The sequence below is a fragment of the Paramormyrops kingsleyae genome, unplaced genomic scaffold (assembly GCF_048594095.1).
Source record: "Paramormyrops kingsleyae isolate MSU_618 unplaced genomic scaffold, PKINGS_0.4 ups96, whole genome shotgun sequence".
Classification (NCBI taxonomy): domain Eukaryota; kingdom Metazoa; phylum Chordata; class Actinopteri; order Osteoglossiformes; family Mormyridae; genus Paramormyrops; species Paramormyrops kingsleyae.
The window spans coordinates 54,684-78,518 of NW_027326034.1; the positions used below are offsets into that span (position 1 = coordinate 54,684).

Here is a 23,835-nt window from a genome sequence, read left to right on the forward strand (position 1 = left end):
TGTGAAAGGCTTGCCTCTATGAGACTTTGCAGACTTTTTCAGACCCAAAAGTAGTTAGTGCTTGCAAAATTTCACACCCCTATCTGGTAGGGTTTAGCTGTGGGGGACCCCTGAGCTTAATATGAGGAATATAATATCCATACATTAAAACTTTAAAATTACACCAACAATGTTGTGAAAGGCTTCCCTCTATGAGCCTTTGCACACATTTTCAGAACCAAAAGTAGTTAGTGCTTGCAAAATTTCACACCCCTATCTGGTAGGGTTTAGCTGTGAGGGCCCCCTGAACTTAATATGAGGAATATAATATCCATACATTAAAACTTTAAAATTACACCAAAGATTTTGTGAAAGGATTACCTCCATGAGACTTTGCACAGTCGTTTATACCAAAAAGTAGTTAATGCACAACAAATTTCAGACCTCTATCTGGTATGGTTCAGCTGTGAGGGCCCCCTCAGCTTAATATGAGGCATATAATATCCTGTAATTATAAATTTAAAATTACACCAAATCTGTTGAGAAAGGCTTGCCTCCATGAGACTTTGCACACTTGTTCATACCCATAAGTAGTTGATGCCTGCCAAATTTCAGTCCTCTAGCTGGTACGGGTCAGCTGTGACACCCCCTAATGTTTTTTGAAAAATAACGTCAATCATCTCCCCATTGTCTTGCATCTGTGACTTTAGGAAATTCAAAAGGTCACTGCAGCTATTTGTTGAGGGCTGCACTGATGAAACTTTGCATACATGTTCTGACATATGTCTAGTGTGTGAACACTGATTTTCAGGCCACTATTTCTATACCACACAGAAATATCACCTGACAAAAGATAGGTGGGTCTGCTCCAATCATTTTAGATTAGAGAATAATATTTTTTCTCTGGAATGGCTCCCAATGCATCTCAATGGACCGACTAGAGAAAAATATTTTTTATTTGGAATGGCGCGGCCTATATACTGCATTGCAGCCACTTATGATAAAAATCAAGCTTGTTTCAAATGAAAAAGGCATAATCTTAACAGACATGTATAGATGTGATTCAAGAGCAGACTGTCTAGTTTCAGGAACACTTTAAAGCATCTTCCTAGGCTACTCCTACATGCAGTTATGGCCTGTCAAATGATACGTGGGGTGCATCCATTCACTTAACATTGGCAACCTTGGCAGATTCAAATGGTCACTGCAGGTCAGAGGTCAGGGCTACACTTATGAAACTTGGCAAACATGTTCATACCTACATCTAGTTTAGGTATACCAAATTTCAGACGACTGGCTGGTATGGTTCAGCTGTGAGGGCCCGCTGAACTTAATATGAGGAATATAATATCCATACATTAAAACTTTAAAATTACACCAAAGTTGTTGTGAAAGGCTTAGCTCCATGAGACTTTGCAGACTATTTCAGACCCAAAAGTAGTTAATGCATGCCAAATTCCAGACCTCTAGCTGGTACGGTTCAGCTGTGGGGGACCCCTGAGCTTAATATGAGGAATATAATATCCATACATTAAAACTTTAAAATTACACCAACGATGTTGTGAAAGGCTTGCCTCTATGAGACTGTGCACACTTTTTCAGACCCAAAAGTAGTTAGTGCTTGCAAAATTTCACACCCCTATCTGGTAGGGTTTAGCTGTGAGGGCCCCCTGAACTTAATATGAGGAATATAATATCCATACATTAAAATTTAAAATTACACCAAAGTTGTTGTGAAAGGCTTCCCTCTATGAGACTTTGCACACTTGTTCATACCCATAAGTAGTTGATGCAAGCCAAATTTCAGACCTCTAGCTGGTACGGGTCAGCTGTGGGGGACCCCTGAGCTTAATATGAGGAATATAATATCCATAAATTAAAACTTTAAAATTACACCAACGATGTTGTGAAAGGCTTGCCTCTATGAGACTTTGCACAGTCGTTCAGACACAGAAGTAGTTAATTTCTGCCAAATTTCAGAGCTCCAGCTGGTACCGTTCAGCGGTGAGGCCCCCCTGAGCATAATATGAGGCAGATAATATCCTGTAATTAAAACTTTAAAATTACACCAAAGTTGTTGTGAAAGGCTTGCCTCTATGAAACTTTGCACAATTGTTTATAGCAAAAAGTAGTTAATGCACAACAAATTTCAGACCTCTATCTGGTATGGTTCAGCTGTGAGGGCCCCCTCAGCTTAATATGAAGCATATAATATCCTGTAATTATAAATTTAAAATTACACCAAATCTGTTGTGAAAGGCTTGCCTCCATGAGACTTTGCACACTTGTTCATACCCATAAGTAGTTGATGCAAGCCAAATTTCAGACCTCTAGCTGGTACGGGTCAGCTGTGGGGGACCCCTGAGCTTAATATGAGGAATATAATATCCATAAATTAAAACTTTAAAATTACACCAACGATGTTGTGAAAGGCTTGCCTCTATGAGACTTTGCACACTTTTTCAGACCCAAAAGTAGTTAGTGCTTGCAAAATTTCACACCCCTATCTGGTAGGGTTTAGCTGTGAGGGCCCCCTGAACTTAATATGAGGAATATAATATCCATACATTAAAACTTTAAAATTACACCAAAGTTGTTGTGAAAGGCTTGCCTCTATGAAACTTTGCACAATTGTTTATACCAAAAAGTAGTTAATGCACAACAAATTTCAGACCTCTATCTGGTATGGTTCAGCTGTGAGGGCCCCCTCAGCTTAATATGAGGCATATAATATCCTGTAATTATAAATTTAAAATTACACCAAATCTGTTGAGAAAGGCTTGCCTCCATGAGACTTTGCACACTTGTTCATACCCATAAGTAGTTGATGCCTGCCAAATTTCAGTCCTCTAGCTGGTACGGGTCAGCTGTGACACCCCCTAATGTTTTTTGAAAAATAAAGTCAATCATCTCCCCATTGTCTTGCATCTGTGACTTTAGGAAATTCAAAAGGTCACTGCAGCTATTTGTTGAGGGCTGCACTGATGAAACTTTGCATACATGTTCTGACATATGTCTAGTGTGTGACCACTGATTTTCAGGCCACTATTTCTATACCACACAGAAATATCACCTGACAAAAGATAGGTGGGCCTGCTCCAATCATTTTAGATTAGAGAATAATATTTTTTCTCTGGAATGGCTCCCAATGCATCTCAATGGACCGACTAGAGAAAAATATTTTTTATTTGGAATGGCGCGGCCTACATACTGCATTGCAGCCACTTATGATAAAAATCAAGCTTGTTTCAAATGAAAAAGGCATAATCTTAACAGACATGTATAGATGTGATTCAAGAGCAGACTATCTAGTTTCAGGAACACTTTAAACCATCTTCCTAGGCTACTCCTACATGCAGTTATGGCCTGTCAAATGATAGGTGGGGTGCATCCATTCACTTAACATTGGCAACCTTGGCAGATTCAAATGGTCACTGCAGGTCAGAGGTCAGGGCTACACTTATGAAACTTGGCAAACATGTTCATACCTACATCTAGTTTAGGTATACCAAATTTCAGACGACTAGCTGGTATGGTTCAGCTGTGAGGGCCCGCTGAACTTAATATGAGGAATATAATATCCATACATTAAAACTTTAAAATTACACCAAAGTTGTTGTGAAAGGCTTACCTCCATGAGACTTTGCACAGTCGTTCAGACACAGAAGTAGTTAATTTCTGCCAAATTTCAGACCTCCAGCTGGTACGGTTCAGCGGTGAGGCCCCCCTGAGCATAATATGAGGCAGGTAATATCCTATAATTATAAATTTAAAATTACACCAAATCTGTTGTGAAAGGCTTCCCTCTATGAGACTTTGCACACTTGTTCATACCCATAAGTAGTTGATGCAAGCCAAATTTCAGACCTCTAGCTGGTACGGGTCAGCTGTGGGGGACCCCTGAGCTTAATATGAGGAAAATAATATCCATAAATTAAAACTTTAAAATTACACCAACGATGTTGTGAAAGGCTTGCCTCTATGAGACTTTGCACACTTTTTCAGACCCAAAAGTAGTTAGTGCTTGCAAAATTTCACACCCCTATCTGGTAGGGTTTAGCTGTGGGGGACCCCTGAGCTTAATATGAGGAATATAATATCCATGCATTAAAACTTTAAAATTACACCAACGATGTTGTGAAAGGCTTCCCTCTATGAGACTTTGCACAGTCGTTCAGACACAGAAGTAGTTAATTTCTGCCAAATTTCAGACCTCCAGCTGGTACGGTTCAGCGGTGAGGCCCCCCTGAGCATAATATGAGGCAGGTATTATCCTATAATTATAAATTTAAAATTACACCAAATCTGTTGTGAAAGGCTTCCCTCTATGAGACTTTGCAGACTTTTTCAGACCCAAAAGTAGTTAGTGCTTGCAAAATTTCACACCCCTATCTGGTAGGGTTTAGCTGTGAGGGCCCCCTGAACTTAATATGAGGAATATAATATCCATACATTAAAACTTTAAAATTACACCAAAGATTTTGTGAAAGGATTACCTCCATGAGACTTTGCACAGTCGTTCAGACACAGAAGTACTTAATTCTTGCCTAATTTCAGACCTTCAGCTAGTACGGTTCAGCGGTGAGGCCCCCCTGAGCATAATATGAGGCAGGTAATATCCTATAATTATAAATTTAAAATTACACCAAATCTGTTGTGAAAGGCTTCCCTCTATGAGACTTTGCACACTTGTTCATACCCATAAGTAGTTGATGCAAGCCAAATTTCAGACCTCTAGCTGGTACGGGTCAGCTGTGGGGGACCCCTGAGCTTAATATGAGGAATATAATATCCATAAATTAAAACTTTAAAATTACACCAACGATGTTGTGAAAGGCTTGCCTCTATGAGACTTTGCACACTTTTTCAGACCCAAAAGTAGTTAGTGCTTGCAAAATTTCACACCCCTATCTGGTAGGGTTTAGCTGTGAGGGCCCCCTGAACTTAATATGAGGAATATAATATCCATACATTAAAACTTTAAAATTACACCAACGATGTTGTGAAAGGCTTCCCTCTATGAGACTTTGCACACTTTTTCAGAACCAAAAGTAGTTAGTGCTTGCAAAATTTCACACCCCTATCTGGTAGGGTTTAGCTGTGAGGGCCCCCTGAACTTAATATGAGGAATATAATATCCATACATTAAAACTTTAAAATTACACCAAAGTTGTTGTGAAAGGCTTGCCTCTATGAAACTTTGCACAATTGTTTATAGCAAAAAGTAGTTAATGCACAACAAATTTCAGACCTCTATCTGGTATGGTTCAGCTGTGAGGGCCCCCTCAGCTTAATATGAGGCATATAATATCCATACATTAAAATTTTAAAATTACACCAAAGATGTTGTGAAAGGCTTCCCTCTATGAGACTTTGCACACTTGTTCATACCCATAAGTAGTTGATGCATGCCAAATTTCAGACCTCTAGCTGGTACGGGTCAGCTGTGACACCCCCTAATGTTTTTTGAAAAATAAAGTCAATCATCTCCCCATTGTCTTGCATCTGTGACTTTAGGAAATTCAAAAGGTCACTGCAGCTATTTGTTGAGGGCTGCACTGATGAAACTTTGCATACATGTTCTGACATATGTCTAGTGTGTGAACACTGATTTTCAGGCCACTATTTCTATACCACACAGAAATATCACCTGACAAAAGATAGGTGGGCCTGCTCCAATCATTTTAGATTAGAGAATAATATTTTTTCTCTGGAATGGCTCCCAATGCATCTCAATGGACCGACTAGAGAAAAATATTTTTTATTTGGAATGGCGCGGCCTACATACTGCATTGCAGCCACTTATGATAAAAATCAAGCTTGTTTCAAATGAAAAAGGCATAATCTTAACAGACATGTATAGATGTGATTCAAGAGCAGACTATCTAGTTTCAGGAACACTTTAAACCATCTTCCTAGGCTACTCCTACATGCAGTTATGGCCTGTCAAATGATAGGTGGGGTGCATCCATTCACTTAACATTGGCAACCTTGGCAGATTCAAATGGTCACTGCAGGTCAGGGGTCACGGCTACACTTATGAAACTTGGCAAACATGTTCATACCTACATCTAGTTTAGGTATACCAAATTTCAGACGACTAGCAGGTATGGTTCAGCTGTGAGGGCCCGCTGAACTTAATATGAGGAATATAATATCCATACATTAAAAATTTAAAATTACACCAAAGTTGTTGTGAAAGGCTTAGCTGTATGAGACTTTGCACTCTTTTTCAGACCCAAAAGTAGTTAATGCATGCCAAATTCCAGACCTCTAGCTCGTACGGTTCAGCTGTGGGGGACCCCTGAGCTTAATATAAGGAATATAATATCCATAAATTAAAACTTTAAAATTACACCAACGATGTTGTGAAAGGCTTGCCTCTATGAGACTTTGCAGACTTTTTCAGAACCAAAAGTAGTTAGTGCTTGCAAAATTTCACACCCCTATCTGGTAGGGTTTAGCTGTGAGGGCCCCCTGAACTTAATATGAGGAATATAATATCCATACATTAAAACTTTAAAATTACACCAAAGTTGTTGTGAAAGGCTTGCCTCTATGAAACTTTGCACAATTGTTTATAGCAAAAAGTAGTTAATGCACAACAAATTTCAGACCTCTATCTGGTATGGTTCAGCTGTGAGGGCCCCCTCAGCTTAATATGAGGCATATAATATCCTGTAATTATAAATTTAAAAATACACCAAATCTGTTGTGAAAGGCTTGCCTCCATGAGACTTTGCACACTTGTTCATACCCATAAGTAGTTGATGCCTGCCAAATTTCAGTCCTCTAGCTGGTACGGGTCAGCTGTGACACCCCCTAATGTTTTTTGAAAAATAAAGTCAATCATCTCCCCATTGTCTTGCATCTGTGACTTTAGGAAATTCAAAAGGTCACTGCAGCTATTTGTTGAGGGCTGCACTGATGAAACTTTGCATACATGTTCTGACATATGTCTAGTGTGTGAACACTGATTTTCAGGCCACTATTTCTATACCACACAGAAATATCACCTGACAAAAGATAGGTGGGTCTGCTCCAATCATTTTAGATTAGAGAATAATATTTTTTCTCTGGAATGGCTCCCAATGCATCTCAATGGACCGACTAGAGAAAAATATTTTTTATTTGGAATGGCGCGGCCTATATACTGCATTGCAGCCACCAATGATAAAAATCAAGCTTGTTTCAAATGAAAAAGGCATAATCTTAACAGACATGTATAGATGTGATTCAAGAGCAGACTGTCTAGTTTCAGGAACACTTTAAACCATCTTCCTAGGCTACTCCTACATGCAGTTATGGCCTGTCAAATGATAGGTGGGGTGCATCCATTCACTTAACATTGGCAACCTTGGCAGATTCAAATGGTCACTGCAGGTCAGGGGTCACGGCTACACTTATGAAACTTGGCAAACATGTTCATACCTACATCTAGTTTAGGTATACCAAATTTCAGACGACTACCTGGTATGGTTCAGCTGTGAGGGCCCGCTTAACTTAATATGAGGAATATAATATCCATACATTAAAACTTTAAAATTACACCAAAGTTGTTGTGAAAGGCTTACCTCCATGAGACTTTGCACAGTCGTTCAGACACAGAAGTAGTTAATTTCTTCCAAATTTCAGACCTCCAGCTGGTACGGTTCAGCGGTGAGGCCCCCCTGAGCATAATATGAGGCAGATAATATCCTGTAATTAAAACTTTAAAATTACACCAAAGTTGTTGTGAAAGGCTTGCCTCTATGAAACTTTGCACAATTGTTTATAGCAAAAAGTAGTTAATGCACAACAAATTTCAGACCTCTATCTGGTACGGTTCAGCTGTGAGGGCCCCCTCAGCTTAATATGAGGCATATAATATCCTGTAATTATAAATTTAAAATTACACCAAATCTGTTGTGAAAGGCTTGCCTCCATGAGACATTGCACAATTGTTTATAGCAAAAAGTAGTTAATGCTCAACAAATTCCAGACCTCTAGCTCGTACGGTTCAGCTGTGGGGGACCCCTGAGCTTAATATGAGGAATATAATATCCATAAATTAAAACTTTAAAATTACACCCACGATGTTGTGAAAGGCTTGCCTCTATGAGACTTTGCACAATTGTTTATACCAAAAAGTAGTTAATGCACAACAAATTTCAGACCTCTATCTGGTATGGTTCAGCTGTGAGGGCCCCCTGAACTTAATATGAGGAATATAATATCCATACATTAAAACTTTAAAATTACACCAAAGATTTTGTGAAAGGCTTACCTCCATGAGACTTTGCACAGTCGTTCAGACACAGAAGTACTTAATTCTTGCCTAATTTTAGACCTTCAGCTAGTACGGTTCAGCGGTGAGGCCCCCCTGAGCATAATATGAGGCAGATAATATCCTATAATTATAAATTTAAAATTACACCAAATCTGTTGTGAAAGGCTTCCCTCTATGAGACTTTACACACTTGTTCATACCCATAAGTAGTTGATGCAAGCCAAATTTCAGACGACTAGCTGGTATGGTTCAGCTGTGAGGGCCCGCTGAACTTAATATGAGGAATATAATATCCTTACATTAAAACTTTAAAATTACACCAAAGTTGTTGTGAAAGGCTTACCTCCATGAGACTTTGCACAGTCGTTCAGACACAGAAGTAGTTAATTTCTGCCAAATTTCAGACCTCCAGCTGGTACGGTTCAGCGGTGAGGCCCCCCTGAGCATAATATGAGGCAGATAATATCCTGTAATTAAAACTTTAAAATTACACCAAAGTTGTTGTGAAAGGCTTGCTTCTATGAAACTTTGCATAATTGTTTATAGCAAAAAGTAGTTAATGCACAACAAATTTCAGACCTCTATCTGGTACGGTTCAGCTGTGAGGGCCCCCTCAGCTTAATATGAGGCATATAATATCCTGTAATTATAAATTTAAAATTACACCAAATCTTTTGTGAAAGGCTTGCCTCCATGAGACATTGCACAATTGTTTATAGCAAAAAGTAGTTAATGCACAACAAATTCCAGACCTCTAGCTCGTACGGTTCAGCTGTGGGGGACCCCTGAGCTTAATATGAGGAATATAATATCCATAAATTAAAAATTTAAAATTACACCAACGATGTTGTGAAAGGCTTGCCTCTATGAGACTTTGCACAATTGTTTATACCAAAAAGTAGTTAATGCACAACAAATTTGAGACCTCTATCTGGTATGGTTCAGCTGTGAGGGCCCCCTGAACTTAATATGAGGAATATAATATCCATACATTAAAACTTTAAAATTACACCAAAGATTTTGTGAAAGGCTTACCTCCATGAGACTTTGCACAGTCGTTCAGACACAGAAGTACTTAATTCTTGCCTAATTTCAGACCTTCAGCTAGTACGGTTCAGCGGTGAGGCCCCCCTGAGCATAATATGAGGCAGATAATATCCTATAATTATAAATTTAAAATTACACCAAATCTGTTGTGAAAGGCTTCCCTCTATGAGACTTTGCACACTTGTTCATACCCATAAGTAGTTGATGCAAGCCAAATTTCAGACGACTAGCTGGTATGGTTCAGCTGTGAGGGCCCGCTGAACTTAATATGAGGAATATAATATCCATACATTAAAAATTTAAAATTACACCAAAGTTGTTGTGAAAGGCTTACCTCCATGAGACTTTGCACAGTCGTTCAGACACAGAAGTAGTTAATTTCTGCCAAATTTCAGAGCTCCAGCTGGTACGGTTCAGCGGTGAGGCCCCCCTGAGCATAATATGAGGCAGATAATATCCTGTAATTAAAACTTTAAAATTACACCAAAGTTGTTGTGAAAGGCTTGCCTCTATGAAACTTTGCACAATTGTTTATAGCAAAAAGTAGTTAATGCACAACAAATTTCAGACCTCTATCTGGTACGGTTCAGCTGTGAGGGCCCCCTCAGCTTAATATGAGGCATATAATATCCTGTAATTATAAATTTAAAATTACACCAAATCTGTTGTGAAAGGCTTGCCTCCATGAGACTTTGCACAATTGTTTATAGCAAAAAGTAGTTAATGCACAACAAATTTCAGACCTCTATCTGGTACGGTTCAGCTGTGAGGGCCCCCTCAGCTTAATATGAGGCATATAATATCCTGTAATTATAAATTTAAAATTACACCAAATCTGTTGTGAAAGGCTTGCCTCCATGAGACTTTGCACAATGGTTTATAGCAAAAAGTAGTTAATGCACAACAAATTCCAGACCTCTAGCTCGTACGGATCAGCTGTGGGGGACCCCTGAGCTTAATATGAGGAATATAATATCCATAAATTAAAACTTTAAAATTACACCAACGATGTTGTGAAAGGCTTGCCTCTATGAGACTTTGCAGACTTTTTCAGACCCAAAAGTAGTTAGTGCTTGCAAAATTTCACACCCCTATCTGGTAGGGTTTAGCTGTGAGGGCCCCCTGAACTTAATATGAGGAATATAATATCCATACATTAAAACTTTAAAATTACACCAAAGATTTTGTGAAAGGATTACCTCCATGAGACTTTGCACAGTCGTTCAGACACAGAAGTACTTAATTCTTGCCTAATTTCAGACCTTCAGCTAGTACGGTTCAGCGGTGAGGCCCCCCTGAGCATAATATGAGGCAGGTAATATCCTATAATTATAAATTTAAAATTACACCAAATCTGTTGTGAAAGGCTTCCCTCTATGAGACTTTGCACACTTGTTCATACCCATAAGTAGTTGATGGAAGCCAAATTTCAGACCTCTAGCTGGTACGGGTCAGCTGTGGGGGACCCCTGAGCTTAATATGAGGAATATAATATCCATAAATTAAAACTTTAAAATTACACCAACGATGTTGTGAAAGGCTTGCCTCTATGAGACTTTGCACACTTTTTCAGACCCAAAAGTAGTTAGTGCTTGCAAAATTTCACACCCCTATCTGGTAGGGTTTAGCTGTGGGGGACCCCTGAGCTTAATATGAGGAATATAATATCCATACATTAAAACTTTAAAATTACACCAACGATGTTGTGAAAGGCTTCCCTCTATGAGACATTGCACACTTTTTCAGAACCAAAAGTAGTTAGTGCTTGCAAAATTTCACACCCCTATCTGGTAGGGTTTAGCTGTGAGGGCCCCCTGAACTTAATATGAGGAATATAATATCCATACATTAAAACTTTAAAATTACACCAACGATGTTGTGAAAGGCTTCCCTCTATGAGACTTTGCACACTTTTTCAGAACCAAAAGTAGTTAGTGCTTGCAAAATTTCACACCCCTATCTGGTAGGGTTTAGCTGTGAGGGCCCCCTGAACTTAATATGAGGAATATAATATCCATACATTAAAACTTTAAAATTACACCAAAGTTGTTGTGAAAGGCTTGCCTCTATGAAACTTTGCACAATTGTTTATAGCAAAAAGTAGTTAATGCACAACAAATTTCAGACCTCTATCTGGTATGGTTCAGCTGTGAGGGCCCCCTCAGCTTAATATGAGGCATATAATATCCATACATTAAAATTTTAAAATTACACCAAAGATGTTGTGAAAGGCTTCCCTCTATGAGACTTTGCACACTTGTTCATACCCATAAGTAGTTGATGCATGCCAAATTTCAGACCTCTAGCTGGTACGGGTCAGCTGTGACACCCCCTAATGTTTTTTGAAAAATAAAGTCAATCATCTCCCCATTGTCTTGCATCTGTGACTTTAGGAAATTCAAAAGGTCACTGCAGCTATTTGTTGAGGGCTGCACTGATGAAACTTTGCATACATGTTCTGACATATGTCTAGTGTGTGAACACTGATTTTCAGGCCACTATTTCTATACCACACAGAAATATCACCTGACAAAAGATAGGTGGGCCTGCTCCAATCATTTTAGATTAGAGAATAATATTTTTTCTCTGGAATGGCTCCCAATGCATCTCAATGGACCGACTAGAGAAAAATATTTTTTATTTGGAATGGCGCGGCCTACATACTGCATTGCAGCCACTTATGATAAAAATCAAGCTTGTTTCAAATGAAAAAGGCATAATCTTAACAGACATGTATAGATGTGATTCAAGAGCAGACTGTCTAGTTTCAGGAACACTTTAAACCATCTTCCTAGGCTACTCCTACATGCAGTTATGGCCTGTCAAATGATAGGTGGGGTGCATCCATTCACTTAACATTGGCAACCTTGGCAGATTCAAATGGTCACTGCAGGTCAGGGGTCACGGCTACACTTATGAAACTTGGCAAACATGTTCATACCTACATCTAGTTTAGGTATACCAAATTTCAGACGACTAGCTGGTATGGTTCAGCTGTGAGGGCCCGCTGAACTTAATATGAGGAATATAATATCCATACATTAAAACTTTAAAATTACACCAAAGTTGTTGTGAAAGGCTTACCTCCATGAGACTTTGCACAGTCGTTCAGACACAGAAGTAGTTAATTTCTGCCAAATTTCAGACCTCCAGCTGGTACGGTTCAGCGGTGAGGCCCCCCTGAGCATAATATGAGGCAGGTAATATCCTATAATTATAAATTTAAAATTACACCAAATCTGTTGTGAAAGGCTTCCCTCTATGAGACTTTGCACACTTGTTCATACCCATAAGTAGTTGATGCAAGCCAAATTTCAGACCTCTAGCTGGTACGGGTCAGCTGTGGGGGACCCCTGAGCTTAATATGAGGCATATAATATCCTGTAATTATAAATTTAAAATTACACCAAATCTGTTGTGAAAGGCTTGCCTCCATGAGACTTTGCACAATTGTTTATAGCAAAAAGTAGTTAATGCACAACAAATTTCAGACCTCTATCTGGTACGGTTCAGCTGTGAGGGCCCCCTCAGCTAAATATGAGGCATATAATATCCTGTAATTATAAATTTAAAATTACACCAAATCTGTTGTGAAAGGCTTGCCTCCATGAGACTTTGCACAATGGTTTATAGCAAAAAGTAGTTAATGCACAACAAATTTCAGACCTCTATCTGGTACGGTTCAGCTGTGAGGGCCCCCTCAGCTTAATATGAGGCATATAATATCCTGTAATTATAAATTTAAAATTACACCAAATCTGTTGTGAAAGGCTTGCCTCCATGAGACTTTGCACAATGGTTTATAGCAAAAAGTAGTTAATGCACAACAAATTCCAGACCTCTAGCTCGTACGGATCAGCTGTGGGGGACCCCTGAGCTTAATATGAGGAATATAATATCCATAAATTAAAACTTTAAAATTACACCAACGATGTTGTGAAAGGCTTGCCTCTATGAGACTTTGCAGACTTTTTCAGACCCAAAAGTAGTTAGTGCTTGCAAAATTTCACACCCCTATCTGGTAGGGTTTAGCTGTGAGGGCCCCCTGAACTTAATATGAGGAATATAATATCCATACATTAAAACTTTAAAATTACACCAAAGATTTTGTGAAAGGATTACCTCCATGAGACTTTGCACAGTCGTTCAGACACAGAAGTACTTAATTCTTGCCTAATTTCAGACCTTCAGCTAGTACGGTTCAGCGGTGAGGCCCCCCTGAGCATAATATGAGGCAGGTAATATCCTATAATTATAAATTTAAAATTACACCAAATCTGTTGTGAAAGGCTTCCCTCTATGAGACTTTGCACACTTGTTCATACCCATAAGTAGTTGATGCAAGCCAAATTTCAGACCTCTATCTGGTAGGGTTTAGCTGTGGGGGACCCCTGAGCTTAATATGAGGAATATAATATCCATACATTAAAACTTTAAAATTACACCAACGATGTTGTGAAAGGCTTCCCTCTATGAGACTTTGCACACTTTTTCAGAACCAAAAGTAGTTAGTGCTTGCAAAATTTCACACCCCTATCTGGTAGGGTTTAGCTGTGAGGGCCCCCTGAACTTAATATGAGGAATATAATATCCATACATTAAAACTTTAAAATTACACCAAAGTTGTTGTGAAAGGCTTGCCTCTATGAAACTTTGCACAATTGTTTATAGCAAAAAGTAGTTAATGCACAACAAATTTCAGACCTCTATCTGGTATGGTTCAGCTGTGAGGGCCCCCTCAGCTTAATATGAGGCATATAATATCCTGTAATTATAAATTTAAAATTACACCAAATCTGTTGTGAAAGGCTTGCCTCCATGAGACTTTGCACACTTGTTCATACCCATAAGTAGTTGATGCCTGCCAAATTTCAGTCCTCTAGCTGGTACGGATCAGCTGTGACACCCCCTAATGTTTTTTGAAAAATAAAGTCAATCATCTCCCCATTGTCTTGCATCTGTGACTTTAGAAAATTCAAAAGGTCACTGCAGCTATTTGTTGAGGGCTGCACTGATGAAACTTTGCATACATGTTCTGACATATGTCTAGTGTGTGAACACTGATTTTCAGGCCACTATTTCTATACCACACAGAAATATCACCTGACAAAAGATCGGTGGGTCTGCTCCAATCATTTTAGATTAGAGAATAATATTTTTTCTCTGGAATGGCTCCCAATGCATCTCAATGGACCGACTAGAGAAAAATATTTTTTATTTGGAATGTCGCGGCCTATATACTGCATTGCAGCCACTTATGATAAAAATCAAGCTTGTTTCAAATGAAAAAGGCATAATCTTAACAGACATGTATAGATGTGATTCAAGAGCAGACTGTCTAGTTTCAGGAACACTTTAAACCATCTTCCTAGGCTACTCCTACATGCAGTTATGGCCTGTCAAATGATAGGTGGGGTGCATCCATTCACTTAACATTGGCAACCTTGGCAGATTCAAATGGTCACTGCAGGTCAGGGGTCACGGCTACACTTATGAAACTTGGCAAACATGTTCAAACCTACATCTAGTTTAGGTATACCAAATTTCAGACGACTAGCTGGTATGGTTCAGCTGTGAGGGCCCGCTGAACTTAATATGAGGAATATAATATCCATACATTAAAACTTTAAAATTACACCAAAGTTGTTGTGAAAGGCTTACCTCCATGAGACTTTGCACAGTCGTTCAGACACAGAAGTAGTTAATTTCTGCCAAATTTCAGAGCTCCAGCTGGTACGGTTCAGCGGTGAGGCCCCCCTGAGCATAATATGAGGCAGATAATATCCTGTAATTAAAACTTTAAAATTACACCAAAGTTGTTGTGAAAGGCTTGCCTCTATGAAACTTTGCACAATTGTTTATAGCAAAAAGTAGTTAATGCACAACAAATTTCAGACCTCTATCTGGTACGGTTCAGCTGTGAGGGCCCCCTCAGCTTAATATGAGGCATATAATATCCTGTAATTATAAATTTAAAATTACACCAAATCTGTTGTGAAAGGCTTGCCTCCATGAGACTTTGCACAATGGTTTATAGCAAAAAGTAGTTAATGCACAACAAATTCCAGACCTCTAGCTCGTACGGATCAGCTGTGGGGGACCCCTGAGCTTAATATGAGGAATATAATATCCATAAATTAAAACTTTAAAATTACACCAACGATGTTGTGAAAGGCTTGCCTCTATGAGACTTTGCAGACTTTTTCAGACCCAAAAGTAGTTAGTGCTTGCAAAATTTCACACCCCTATCTGGTAGGGTTTAGCTGTGAGGGCCCCCTGAACTTAATATGAGGAATATAATATCCATACATTAAAACTTTAAAATTACACCAAAGATTTTGTGAAAGGATTACCTCCATGAGACTTTGCACAGTCGTTCAGACACAGAAGTACTTAATTCTTGCCTAATTTCAGACCTTCAGCTAGTACGGTTCAGCGGTGAGGCCCCCCTGAGCATAATATGAGGCAGGTAATATCCTATAATTATACATTTAAAATTACACCAAATCTGTTGTGAAAGGCTTCCCTCTATGAGACTTTGCACACTTGTTCATACCCATAAGTAGTTGATGCAAGCCAAATTTCAGACCTCTAGCTGGTACGGGTCAGCTGTGGGGGACCCCTGAGCTTAATATGAGGAATATAATATCCATAAATTAAAACTTTAAAATTACACCAACGATGTTGTGAAAGGCTTGCCTCTATGACACTTTGCACACTTTTTCAGACCCAAAAGTAGTTAGTGCTTGCAAAATTTCACACCCCTATCTGGTAGGGTTTAGCTGTGGGGGACCCCTGAGCTTAATATGAGGAATATAATATCCATACATTAAAACTTTAAAATTACACCAACAATGTTGTGAAAGGCTTCCCTCTATGAGCCTTTGCACACATTTTCAGAACCAAAAGTAGTTAGTGCTTGCAAAATTTCACACCCCTATCTGGTAGGGTTTAGCTGTGAGGGCCCCCTGAACTTAATATGAGGAATATAATATCCATACATTAAAATTTAAAATTACACCAAAGTTGTTGTGAAAGGCTTCCCTCTATGAGACTTTGCACACTTGTTCATAGCCATAAGTAGTTGATGCAAGCCAAATTTCAGACCTCTAGCTGGTACGGGTCAGCTGTGGGGGACCCCTGAGCTTAATATGAGGAATATAATATCCATAAATTAAAACTTTAAAATTACACCAACGATGTTGTGAAAGGCTTGCCTCTATGAGACTTTGCACAGTCGTTCAGACACAGAAGTAGTTAATTTCTGCCAAATTTCAGAGCTCCAGCTGGTACCGTTCAGCGGTGAGGCCCCCCTGAGCATAATATGAGGCAGATAATATCCTGTAATTAAAACTTTAAAATTACACCAAAGTTGTTGTGAAAGGCTTGCCTCTATGAAACTTTGCACAATTGTTTATAGCAAAAAGTAGTTAATGCACAACAAATTTCAGACCTCTATCTGGTATGGTTCAGCTGTGAGGGCCCCCTCAGCTTAATATGAAGCATATAATATCCTGTAATTATAAATTTAAAATTACACCAAATCTGTTGTGAAAGGCTTGCCTCCATGAGACTTTGCACACTTGTTCATACCCATAAGTAGTTGATGCAAGCCAAATTTCAGACCTCTAGCTGGTACGGGTCAGCTGTGGGGGACCCCTGAGCTTAATATGAGGAATATAATATCCATAAATTAAAACTTTAAAATTACACCAACGATGTTGTGAAAGGCTTGCCTCTATGAGACTTTGCACACTTTTTCAGACCCAAAAGTAGTTAGTGCTTGCAAAATTTCACACCCCTATCTGGTAGGGTTTAGCTGTGAGGGCCCCCTGAACTTAATATGAGGAATATAATATCCATACATTAAAACTTTAAAATTACACCAAAGTTGTTGTGAAAGGCTTGCCTCTATGAAACTTTGCACAATTGTTTATAGCAAAAAGTAGTTAATGCACAACAAATTTCAGACCTCTATCTGGTATGGTTCAGCTGTGAGGGCCCCCTCAGCTTAATATGAGGCATATAATATCCTGTAATTATAAATTTAAAATTACACCAAATCTGTTGTGAAAGGCTTGCCTCCATGAGACTTTGCACACTTGTTCATACCCATAAGTCGTTGATGCCTGCCAAATTTCAGTCCTCTAGCTGGTACGGGTCAGCTGTGACACCCCCTAATGTTTTTTGAAAAATAAAGACAATCATCTCCCCATTGTCTTGCATCTGTGACTTTAGGAAATTCAAAAGGTCACTGCAGCTATTTGTTGAGGGCTGCACTGATGAAACTTTGCATACATGTTCTGACATATGTCTAGTGTGTGAACACTATTTCTATACCACACAGAAATATCACCTGACAAAAGATAGGTGGGTCTGCTCCAATCATTTTAGATTAGAGAATAATATTTTTTCTCTGGAATGGCTCCCAATGCATCTCAATGGACCGACTAGAGAAAAATATTTTTTATTTGGAATGGCGCGGCCTATATACTGCATTGCAGCCACTTATGATAAAAATCAAGCTTGTTTCAAATGAAAAAGGCATAATCTTAACAGACATGTATAGATGTGATTCAAGAGCAGACTGTCTAGTTTCAGGAACACTTTAAACCATCTTCCTAGGCTACTCCTACATGCAGTTATGGCCTGTCAAATGATAGGTGGGGTGCATCCATTCACTTAACATTGGCAACCTTGGCAGATTCAAATGGTCACTGCAGGTCAGGGGTCACGGCTACACTTATGAAACTTGGCAAACATGTTCATACCTACATCTAGTTTAGGTATACCAAATTTCAGACGACTAGCTGGTATGGTTCAGCTGTGAGGGCCCGCTGAACTTAATATGAGGAATATAATATCCATGCATTAAAACTTTAAAATTACACCAAAGTTGTTGTGAAAGGCTTACCTCCATGAGACTTTGCACAGTCGTTCAGACACAGAAGTAGTTAATTTCTGCCAAATTTCAGACCTCCAGCTGGTACGGTTCAGCGGTGAGGCCCCCCTGAGCATAATATGAGGCAGGTAATATCCTATAATTATAAATTTAGAATTACACCAAATCTGTTGTGAAAGGCTTCCCTCTATGAGACTTTGCAGACTTTTTCAGACCCAAAAGTAGTTAGTGCTTGCAAAATTTCACACCCCTATCTGGTAGGGTTTAGCTGTGAGGGCCCCCTGAACTTAATATGAGGAATATAATATCCATACATTAAAACTTTAAAATTACACCAAAGATTTTGTGAAAGGATTACCTCCATGAGACTTTGCACAGTCGTTCAGACACAGAAGTACTTAATTCTTGCCTAATTTCAGACCTTCAGCTAGTACGGTTCAGCGGTGAGGCCCCCCTGAGCATAATATGAGGCAGGTAATATCCTATAATTATAAATTTAAAATTACACCAAATCTGTTGTGAAAGGCTTCCCTCTATGAGACTTTGCACACTTGTTCATACCCATAAGTAGTTGATGCAAGCCAAATTTCAGACCTCTAGCTGGTACGGGTCAGCTGTGGGGGACCCCTGAGCTTAATATGAGGAATATAATATCCATAAATTAAAACTTTAAAATTACACCAACGATGTTGTGAAAGGCTTGCCTCTATGAGACTTTGCACACTTTTTCAGACCCAAAAGTAGTTAGTGCTTGCAAAATTTCACACCCCTATCTGGTAGGGTTTAGCTGTGGGGGACCCCTGAGCTTAATATGAGGAATATAATATCCATACATTAAAACTTTAAAATTACACCAACGATGTTGTGAAAGGCTTCCCTCTATGAGACTTTGCACACTTTTTCAGAACCAAAAGTAGTTAGTGCTTGCAAAATTTCACACCCCTATCTGGTAGGGTTTAGCTGTGAGGGCCCCCTGAACTTAATATGAGGAATATAATATCCATACATTAAAACTTTAAAATTACACCAACGATGTTGTGAAAGGCTTCCCTCTATGAGACTTTGCACACTTTTTCAGAACCAAAAGTAGTTAGTGCTTGCAAAATTTCACACCCCTATCTGGTAGGGTTTAGCTGTGAGGGCCCCCTGAACTTAATATGAGGAATATAATATCCATACATTAAAACTTTAAAATTACACCAAAGTTGTTGTGAAAGGCTTGCCTCTATGAAACTTTGCACAATTGTTTATAGCAAAAAGTAGTTAATGCACAACAAATTTCAGACCTCTATCTGGTATGGTTCAGCTGTGAGGGCCCCCTCAGCTTAATATGAGGCATATAATATCCATACATTAAAATTTTAAAATTACACCAAAGATGTTGTGAAAGGCTTCCCTCTATGAGACTTTGCACACTTGTTCATACCCATAAGTAGTTGATGCATGCCAAATTTCAGACCTCTAGCTGGTACGGGTCAGCTGTGACACCCCCTAATGTTTTTTGAAAAATAAAGTCAATCATCTCCCCATTGTCTTGCATCTGTGACTTTAGGAAATTCAAAAGGTCACTGCAGCTATTTGTTGAGGGCTGCACTGATGAAACTTTGCATACATGTTCTGACATATGTCTAGTGTGTGAACACTGATTTTCAGGCCACTATTTCTATACCACACAGAAATATCACCTGACAAAAGATAGGTGGGCCTGCTCCAATCATTTTAGATTAGAGAATAATATTTTTTCTCTGGAATGGCTCCCAATGCATCTCAATGGACCGACTAGAGAAAAATATTTTTTATTTGGAATGGCGCGGCCTACATACTGCATTGCAGCCACTTATGATAAAAATCAAGCTTGTTTCAAATGAAAAAGGCATAATCTTAACAGACATGTATAGATGTGATTCAAGAGCAGACTGTCTAGTTTCAGGAACACTTTAAACCATCTTCCTAGTCTACTCCTACATGCAGTTATGGCCTGTCAAATGATAGGTGGGGTGCATCCATTCACTTAACATTGGCAACCTTGGCAGATTCAAATGGTCACTGCAGGTCAGGGGTCACGGCTACACTTATGAAACTTGGCAAACATGTTCATACCTACATCTAGTTTAGGTATACCAAATTTCAGACGACTAGCTGGTATGGTTCAGCTGTGAGGGCCCGCTGAACTTAATATGAGGAATATAATATCCATACATTAAAACTTTAAAATTACACCAACGATGTTGTGAAAGGCTTCCCTCTATGAGACTTTGCACTCTTTTTCAGAACCAAAAGTAGTTAGTGCTTGCAAAATTTCACACCCCTATCTGGTAGGGTTTAGCTGTGAGGGCCCCCTGAACTTAATATGAGGAATATAATATCCATACATTAAAACTTTAAAATTACACCAACGATGTTGTGAAAGGCTTCCCTCTATGAGACTTTGCACACTTTTTCAGAACCAAAAGTAGTTAGTGCTTGCAAAATTTCACACCCCTATCTGGTAGGGTTTAGCTGTGAGGGCCCCCTGAACTTAATATGAGGAATATAATATCCATACATTAAAACTTTAAAATTACACCAAAGTTGTTGTGAAAGGCTTGCCTCTATGAAACTTTGCACAATTGTTTATAGCAAAAAGTAGTTAATGCACAACAAATTTCAGACCTCTATCTGGTATGGTTCAGCTGTGAGGGCCCCCTCAGCTTAATATGAGGCATATAATATCCATACATTAAAATTTTAAAATTACACCAAAGATGTTGTGAAAGGCTTCCCTCTATGAGACTTTGCACACTTGTTCATACCCATAAGTAGTTGATGCATGCCAAATTTCAGACCTCTAGCTGGTACGGGTCAGCTGTGACACCCCCTAATGTTTTTTGAAAAATAAAGTCAATCATCTCCCCATTGTCTTGCATCTGTGACTTTAGGAAATTCAAAAGGTCACTGCAGCTATTTGTTGAGGGCTGCACTGATGAAACTTTGCATACATGTTCTGACATATGTCTAGTGTGTGAACACTGATTTTCAGGCCACTATTTCTATACCACACAGAAATATCACCTGACAAAAGATAGGTGGGCCTGCTCCAATCATTTTAGATTAGAGAATAATATTTTTTCTCTGGAATGGCTCCCAATGCATCTCAATGGACCGACTAGAGAAAAATATTTTTTATTTGGAATGGCGCGGCCTACATACTGCATTGCAGCCACTTATGATAAAAATCAAGCTTGTTTCAAATGAAAAAGGCATAATCTTAACAGACATGTATAGATGTGATTCAAGAGCAGACTGTCTAGTTTCAGGAACACTTTAAACCATCTTCCTAGTCTACTCCTACATGCAGTTATGGCCTGTCAAATGATAGGTGGGGTGCATCCATTCACTTAACATTGGCAACCTTGGCAGATTCAAATGGTCACTGCAGGTCAGGGGTCACGGCTACACTTATGAAACTTGGCAAACATGTTCATACCTACATCTAGTTTAGGTATACCAAATTTCAGACGACTAGCTGGTATGGTTCAGCTGTGAGGGCCCGCTGAACTTAATATGAGGAATATAATATCCATACATTAAAACTTTAAAATTACACCAAAGTTGTTGTGAAAGGCTTACCTCCATGAGACTTTGCACAGTCGTTCAGACACAGAAGTAGTTAATTTCTGCCAAATTTCAGACCTCCAGCTGGTACGGTTCAGCGGTGAGGCCCCCCTGAGCATAATATGAGGCAGGTAATATCCTGTAATTATAAATTTAAAATTACACCAAATCTGTTGTGAAAGGCTTCCCTCTATGAGACTTTGCACACTTGTTCATACCCATAAGTAGTTGATGCAAGCCAAATTTCAGACCTCTAGCTGGTACGGGTCAGCTGTGGGGGACCCCTGAGCTTAATATGAGGAATATAATATCCATAAATTAAAACTTTAAAATTACACCAACGATGTTGTGAAAGGCTTGCCTCTATGAGACTTTGCACACTTTTTCAGACCCAAAAGTAGTTAGTGCTTGCAAAATTTCACACCCCTATCTGGTAGGGTTTAGCTGTGGGGGACCCCTGAGCTTAATATGAGGAATATAATATCCATGCATTAAAACTTTAAAATTACACCAACGATGTTGTGAAAGGCTTCCCTCTATGAGACTTTGCACACTTTTTCAGAACCAAAAGTAGTTAGTGCTTGCAAAATTTCACACCCCTATCTGGTAGGGTTTAGCTGTGAGGGCCCCCTGAACTTAATATGAGGAATATAATATCCATACATTAAAACTTTAAAATTACACCAAAGTTGTTGTGAAAGGCTTGCCTCTATGAAACTTTGCACAATTGTTTATAGCAAAAAGTAGTTAATGCACAACAAATTTCAGACCTCTATCTGGTATGGTTCAGCTGTGAGGGCCCCCTCAGCTTAATATGAAGCATATAATATCCTGTAATTATAAATTTAAAATTACACCAAATCTGTTGTGAAAGGCTTGCCTCCATGAGACTTTGCACACTTGTTCATACCCATAAGTAGTTGATGCCTGCCAAATTTCAGTCCTCTAGCTGGTACGGGTCAGCTGTGACACCCCCTAATGTTTTTTGAAAAATAAAGTCAATCATCTCCCCATTGTCTTGCATCTGTGACTTTAGGAAATTCAAAAGGTCACTGCAGCTATTTGTTGAGGGCTGCACTGATGAAACTTTGCATACATGTTCTGACATATGTCTAGTGTGTGAACACTGATTTTCAGGCCACTATTTCTATACCACACAGAAATATCACCTGACAAAAGATAGGTGGGTCTGCTCCAATCATTTTAGATTAGAGAATAATATTTTTTCTCTGGAATGGCTCCCAATGCATCTCAATGGACCGACTAGAGAAAAATATTTTTTATTTGGAATGTCGCGGCCTATATACTGCATTGCAGCCACTTATGATAAAAATCAAGCTTGTTTCAAATGAAAAAGACATAATCTTAACAGACATGTATAGATGTGATTCAAGAGCAGACTGTCTAGTTTCAGGAACACTTTTAACCCCCTGGGGCCTGAGGCCTTTTTTCCACTTTCGAAGTAGTCTGACATGCCTTGACATTTTAAAATATTTCACCTATCTAAAAAACACTTATCCCAAAGTGATACATTTGCTTTTATTCAGCACAAACTCAGCACCAATAATCTGAGACCTCTTAGAATGTTATTATTCTATTTTTTGTTAAAATCAACTTTAAACATATACTTTTCAAAAACCTATTTTCAGACATGCTGAGAAATTGTAAAAAATCACATTATAGACATTTCTAGGTAAGACTTTTGAGCTCTGAAGCTTATAGACACAGGGGTTGGCTACACATAGGTGCAAGTGACATTCAGAAATTTTGTATGGTTTGATTACTAAAGTGTTAGAACTTTGGAGTGACACTCTTTTTCTCAAAGTCAGTGGTCTTCACAATGAATATTGATGAGATAGGTGTCCTCACACCTGTAGTAGTTTGCATACTGTCAATGGCCCATCAGTCTGGAATGTCACTGCACCCCACACCCATCACTTTGGAAAGGCAGTTTGAAACGCAAGAAAAGTAGCAACAATAAAATCCCTTTCACAGTTTATTGATAGATGGAATGAAAAATGAAAAACTGTGACTATATAAATAT

At 38.9% G+C, this 23,835-nt stretch overlaps 1 protein-coding gene across 1 annotated transcript in view; it reads right to left on the minus strand.

Moving 5' to 3' along the window:
* Nucleotides 1-3,714, minus strand: part of LOC140586927 (uncharacterized) — a 28,207-nt gene extending 24,493 nt beyond the window's left edge. Inside the window, exon 1 of the mRNA XM_072708464.1 lies at nt 3,611-3,714. Coding sequence (XP_072564565.1) covers nt 3,611-3,714 — 104 coding nt within the window. The remainder of the gene's footprint in view (nt 1-3,610) is intronic.
* Between the last annotated feature and the right edge of the window lie 20,121 nt (nt 3,715-23,835).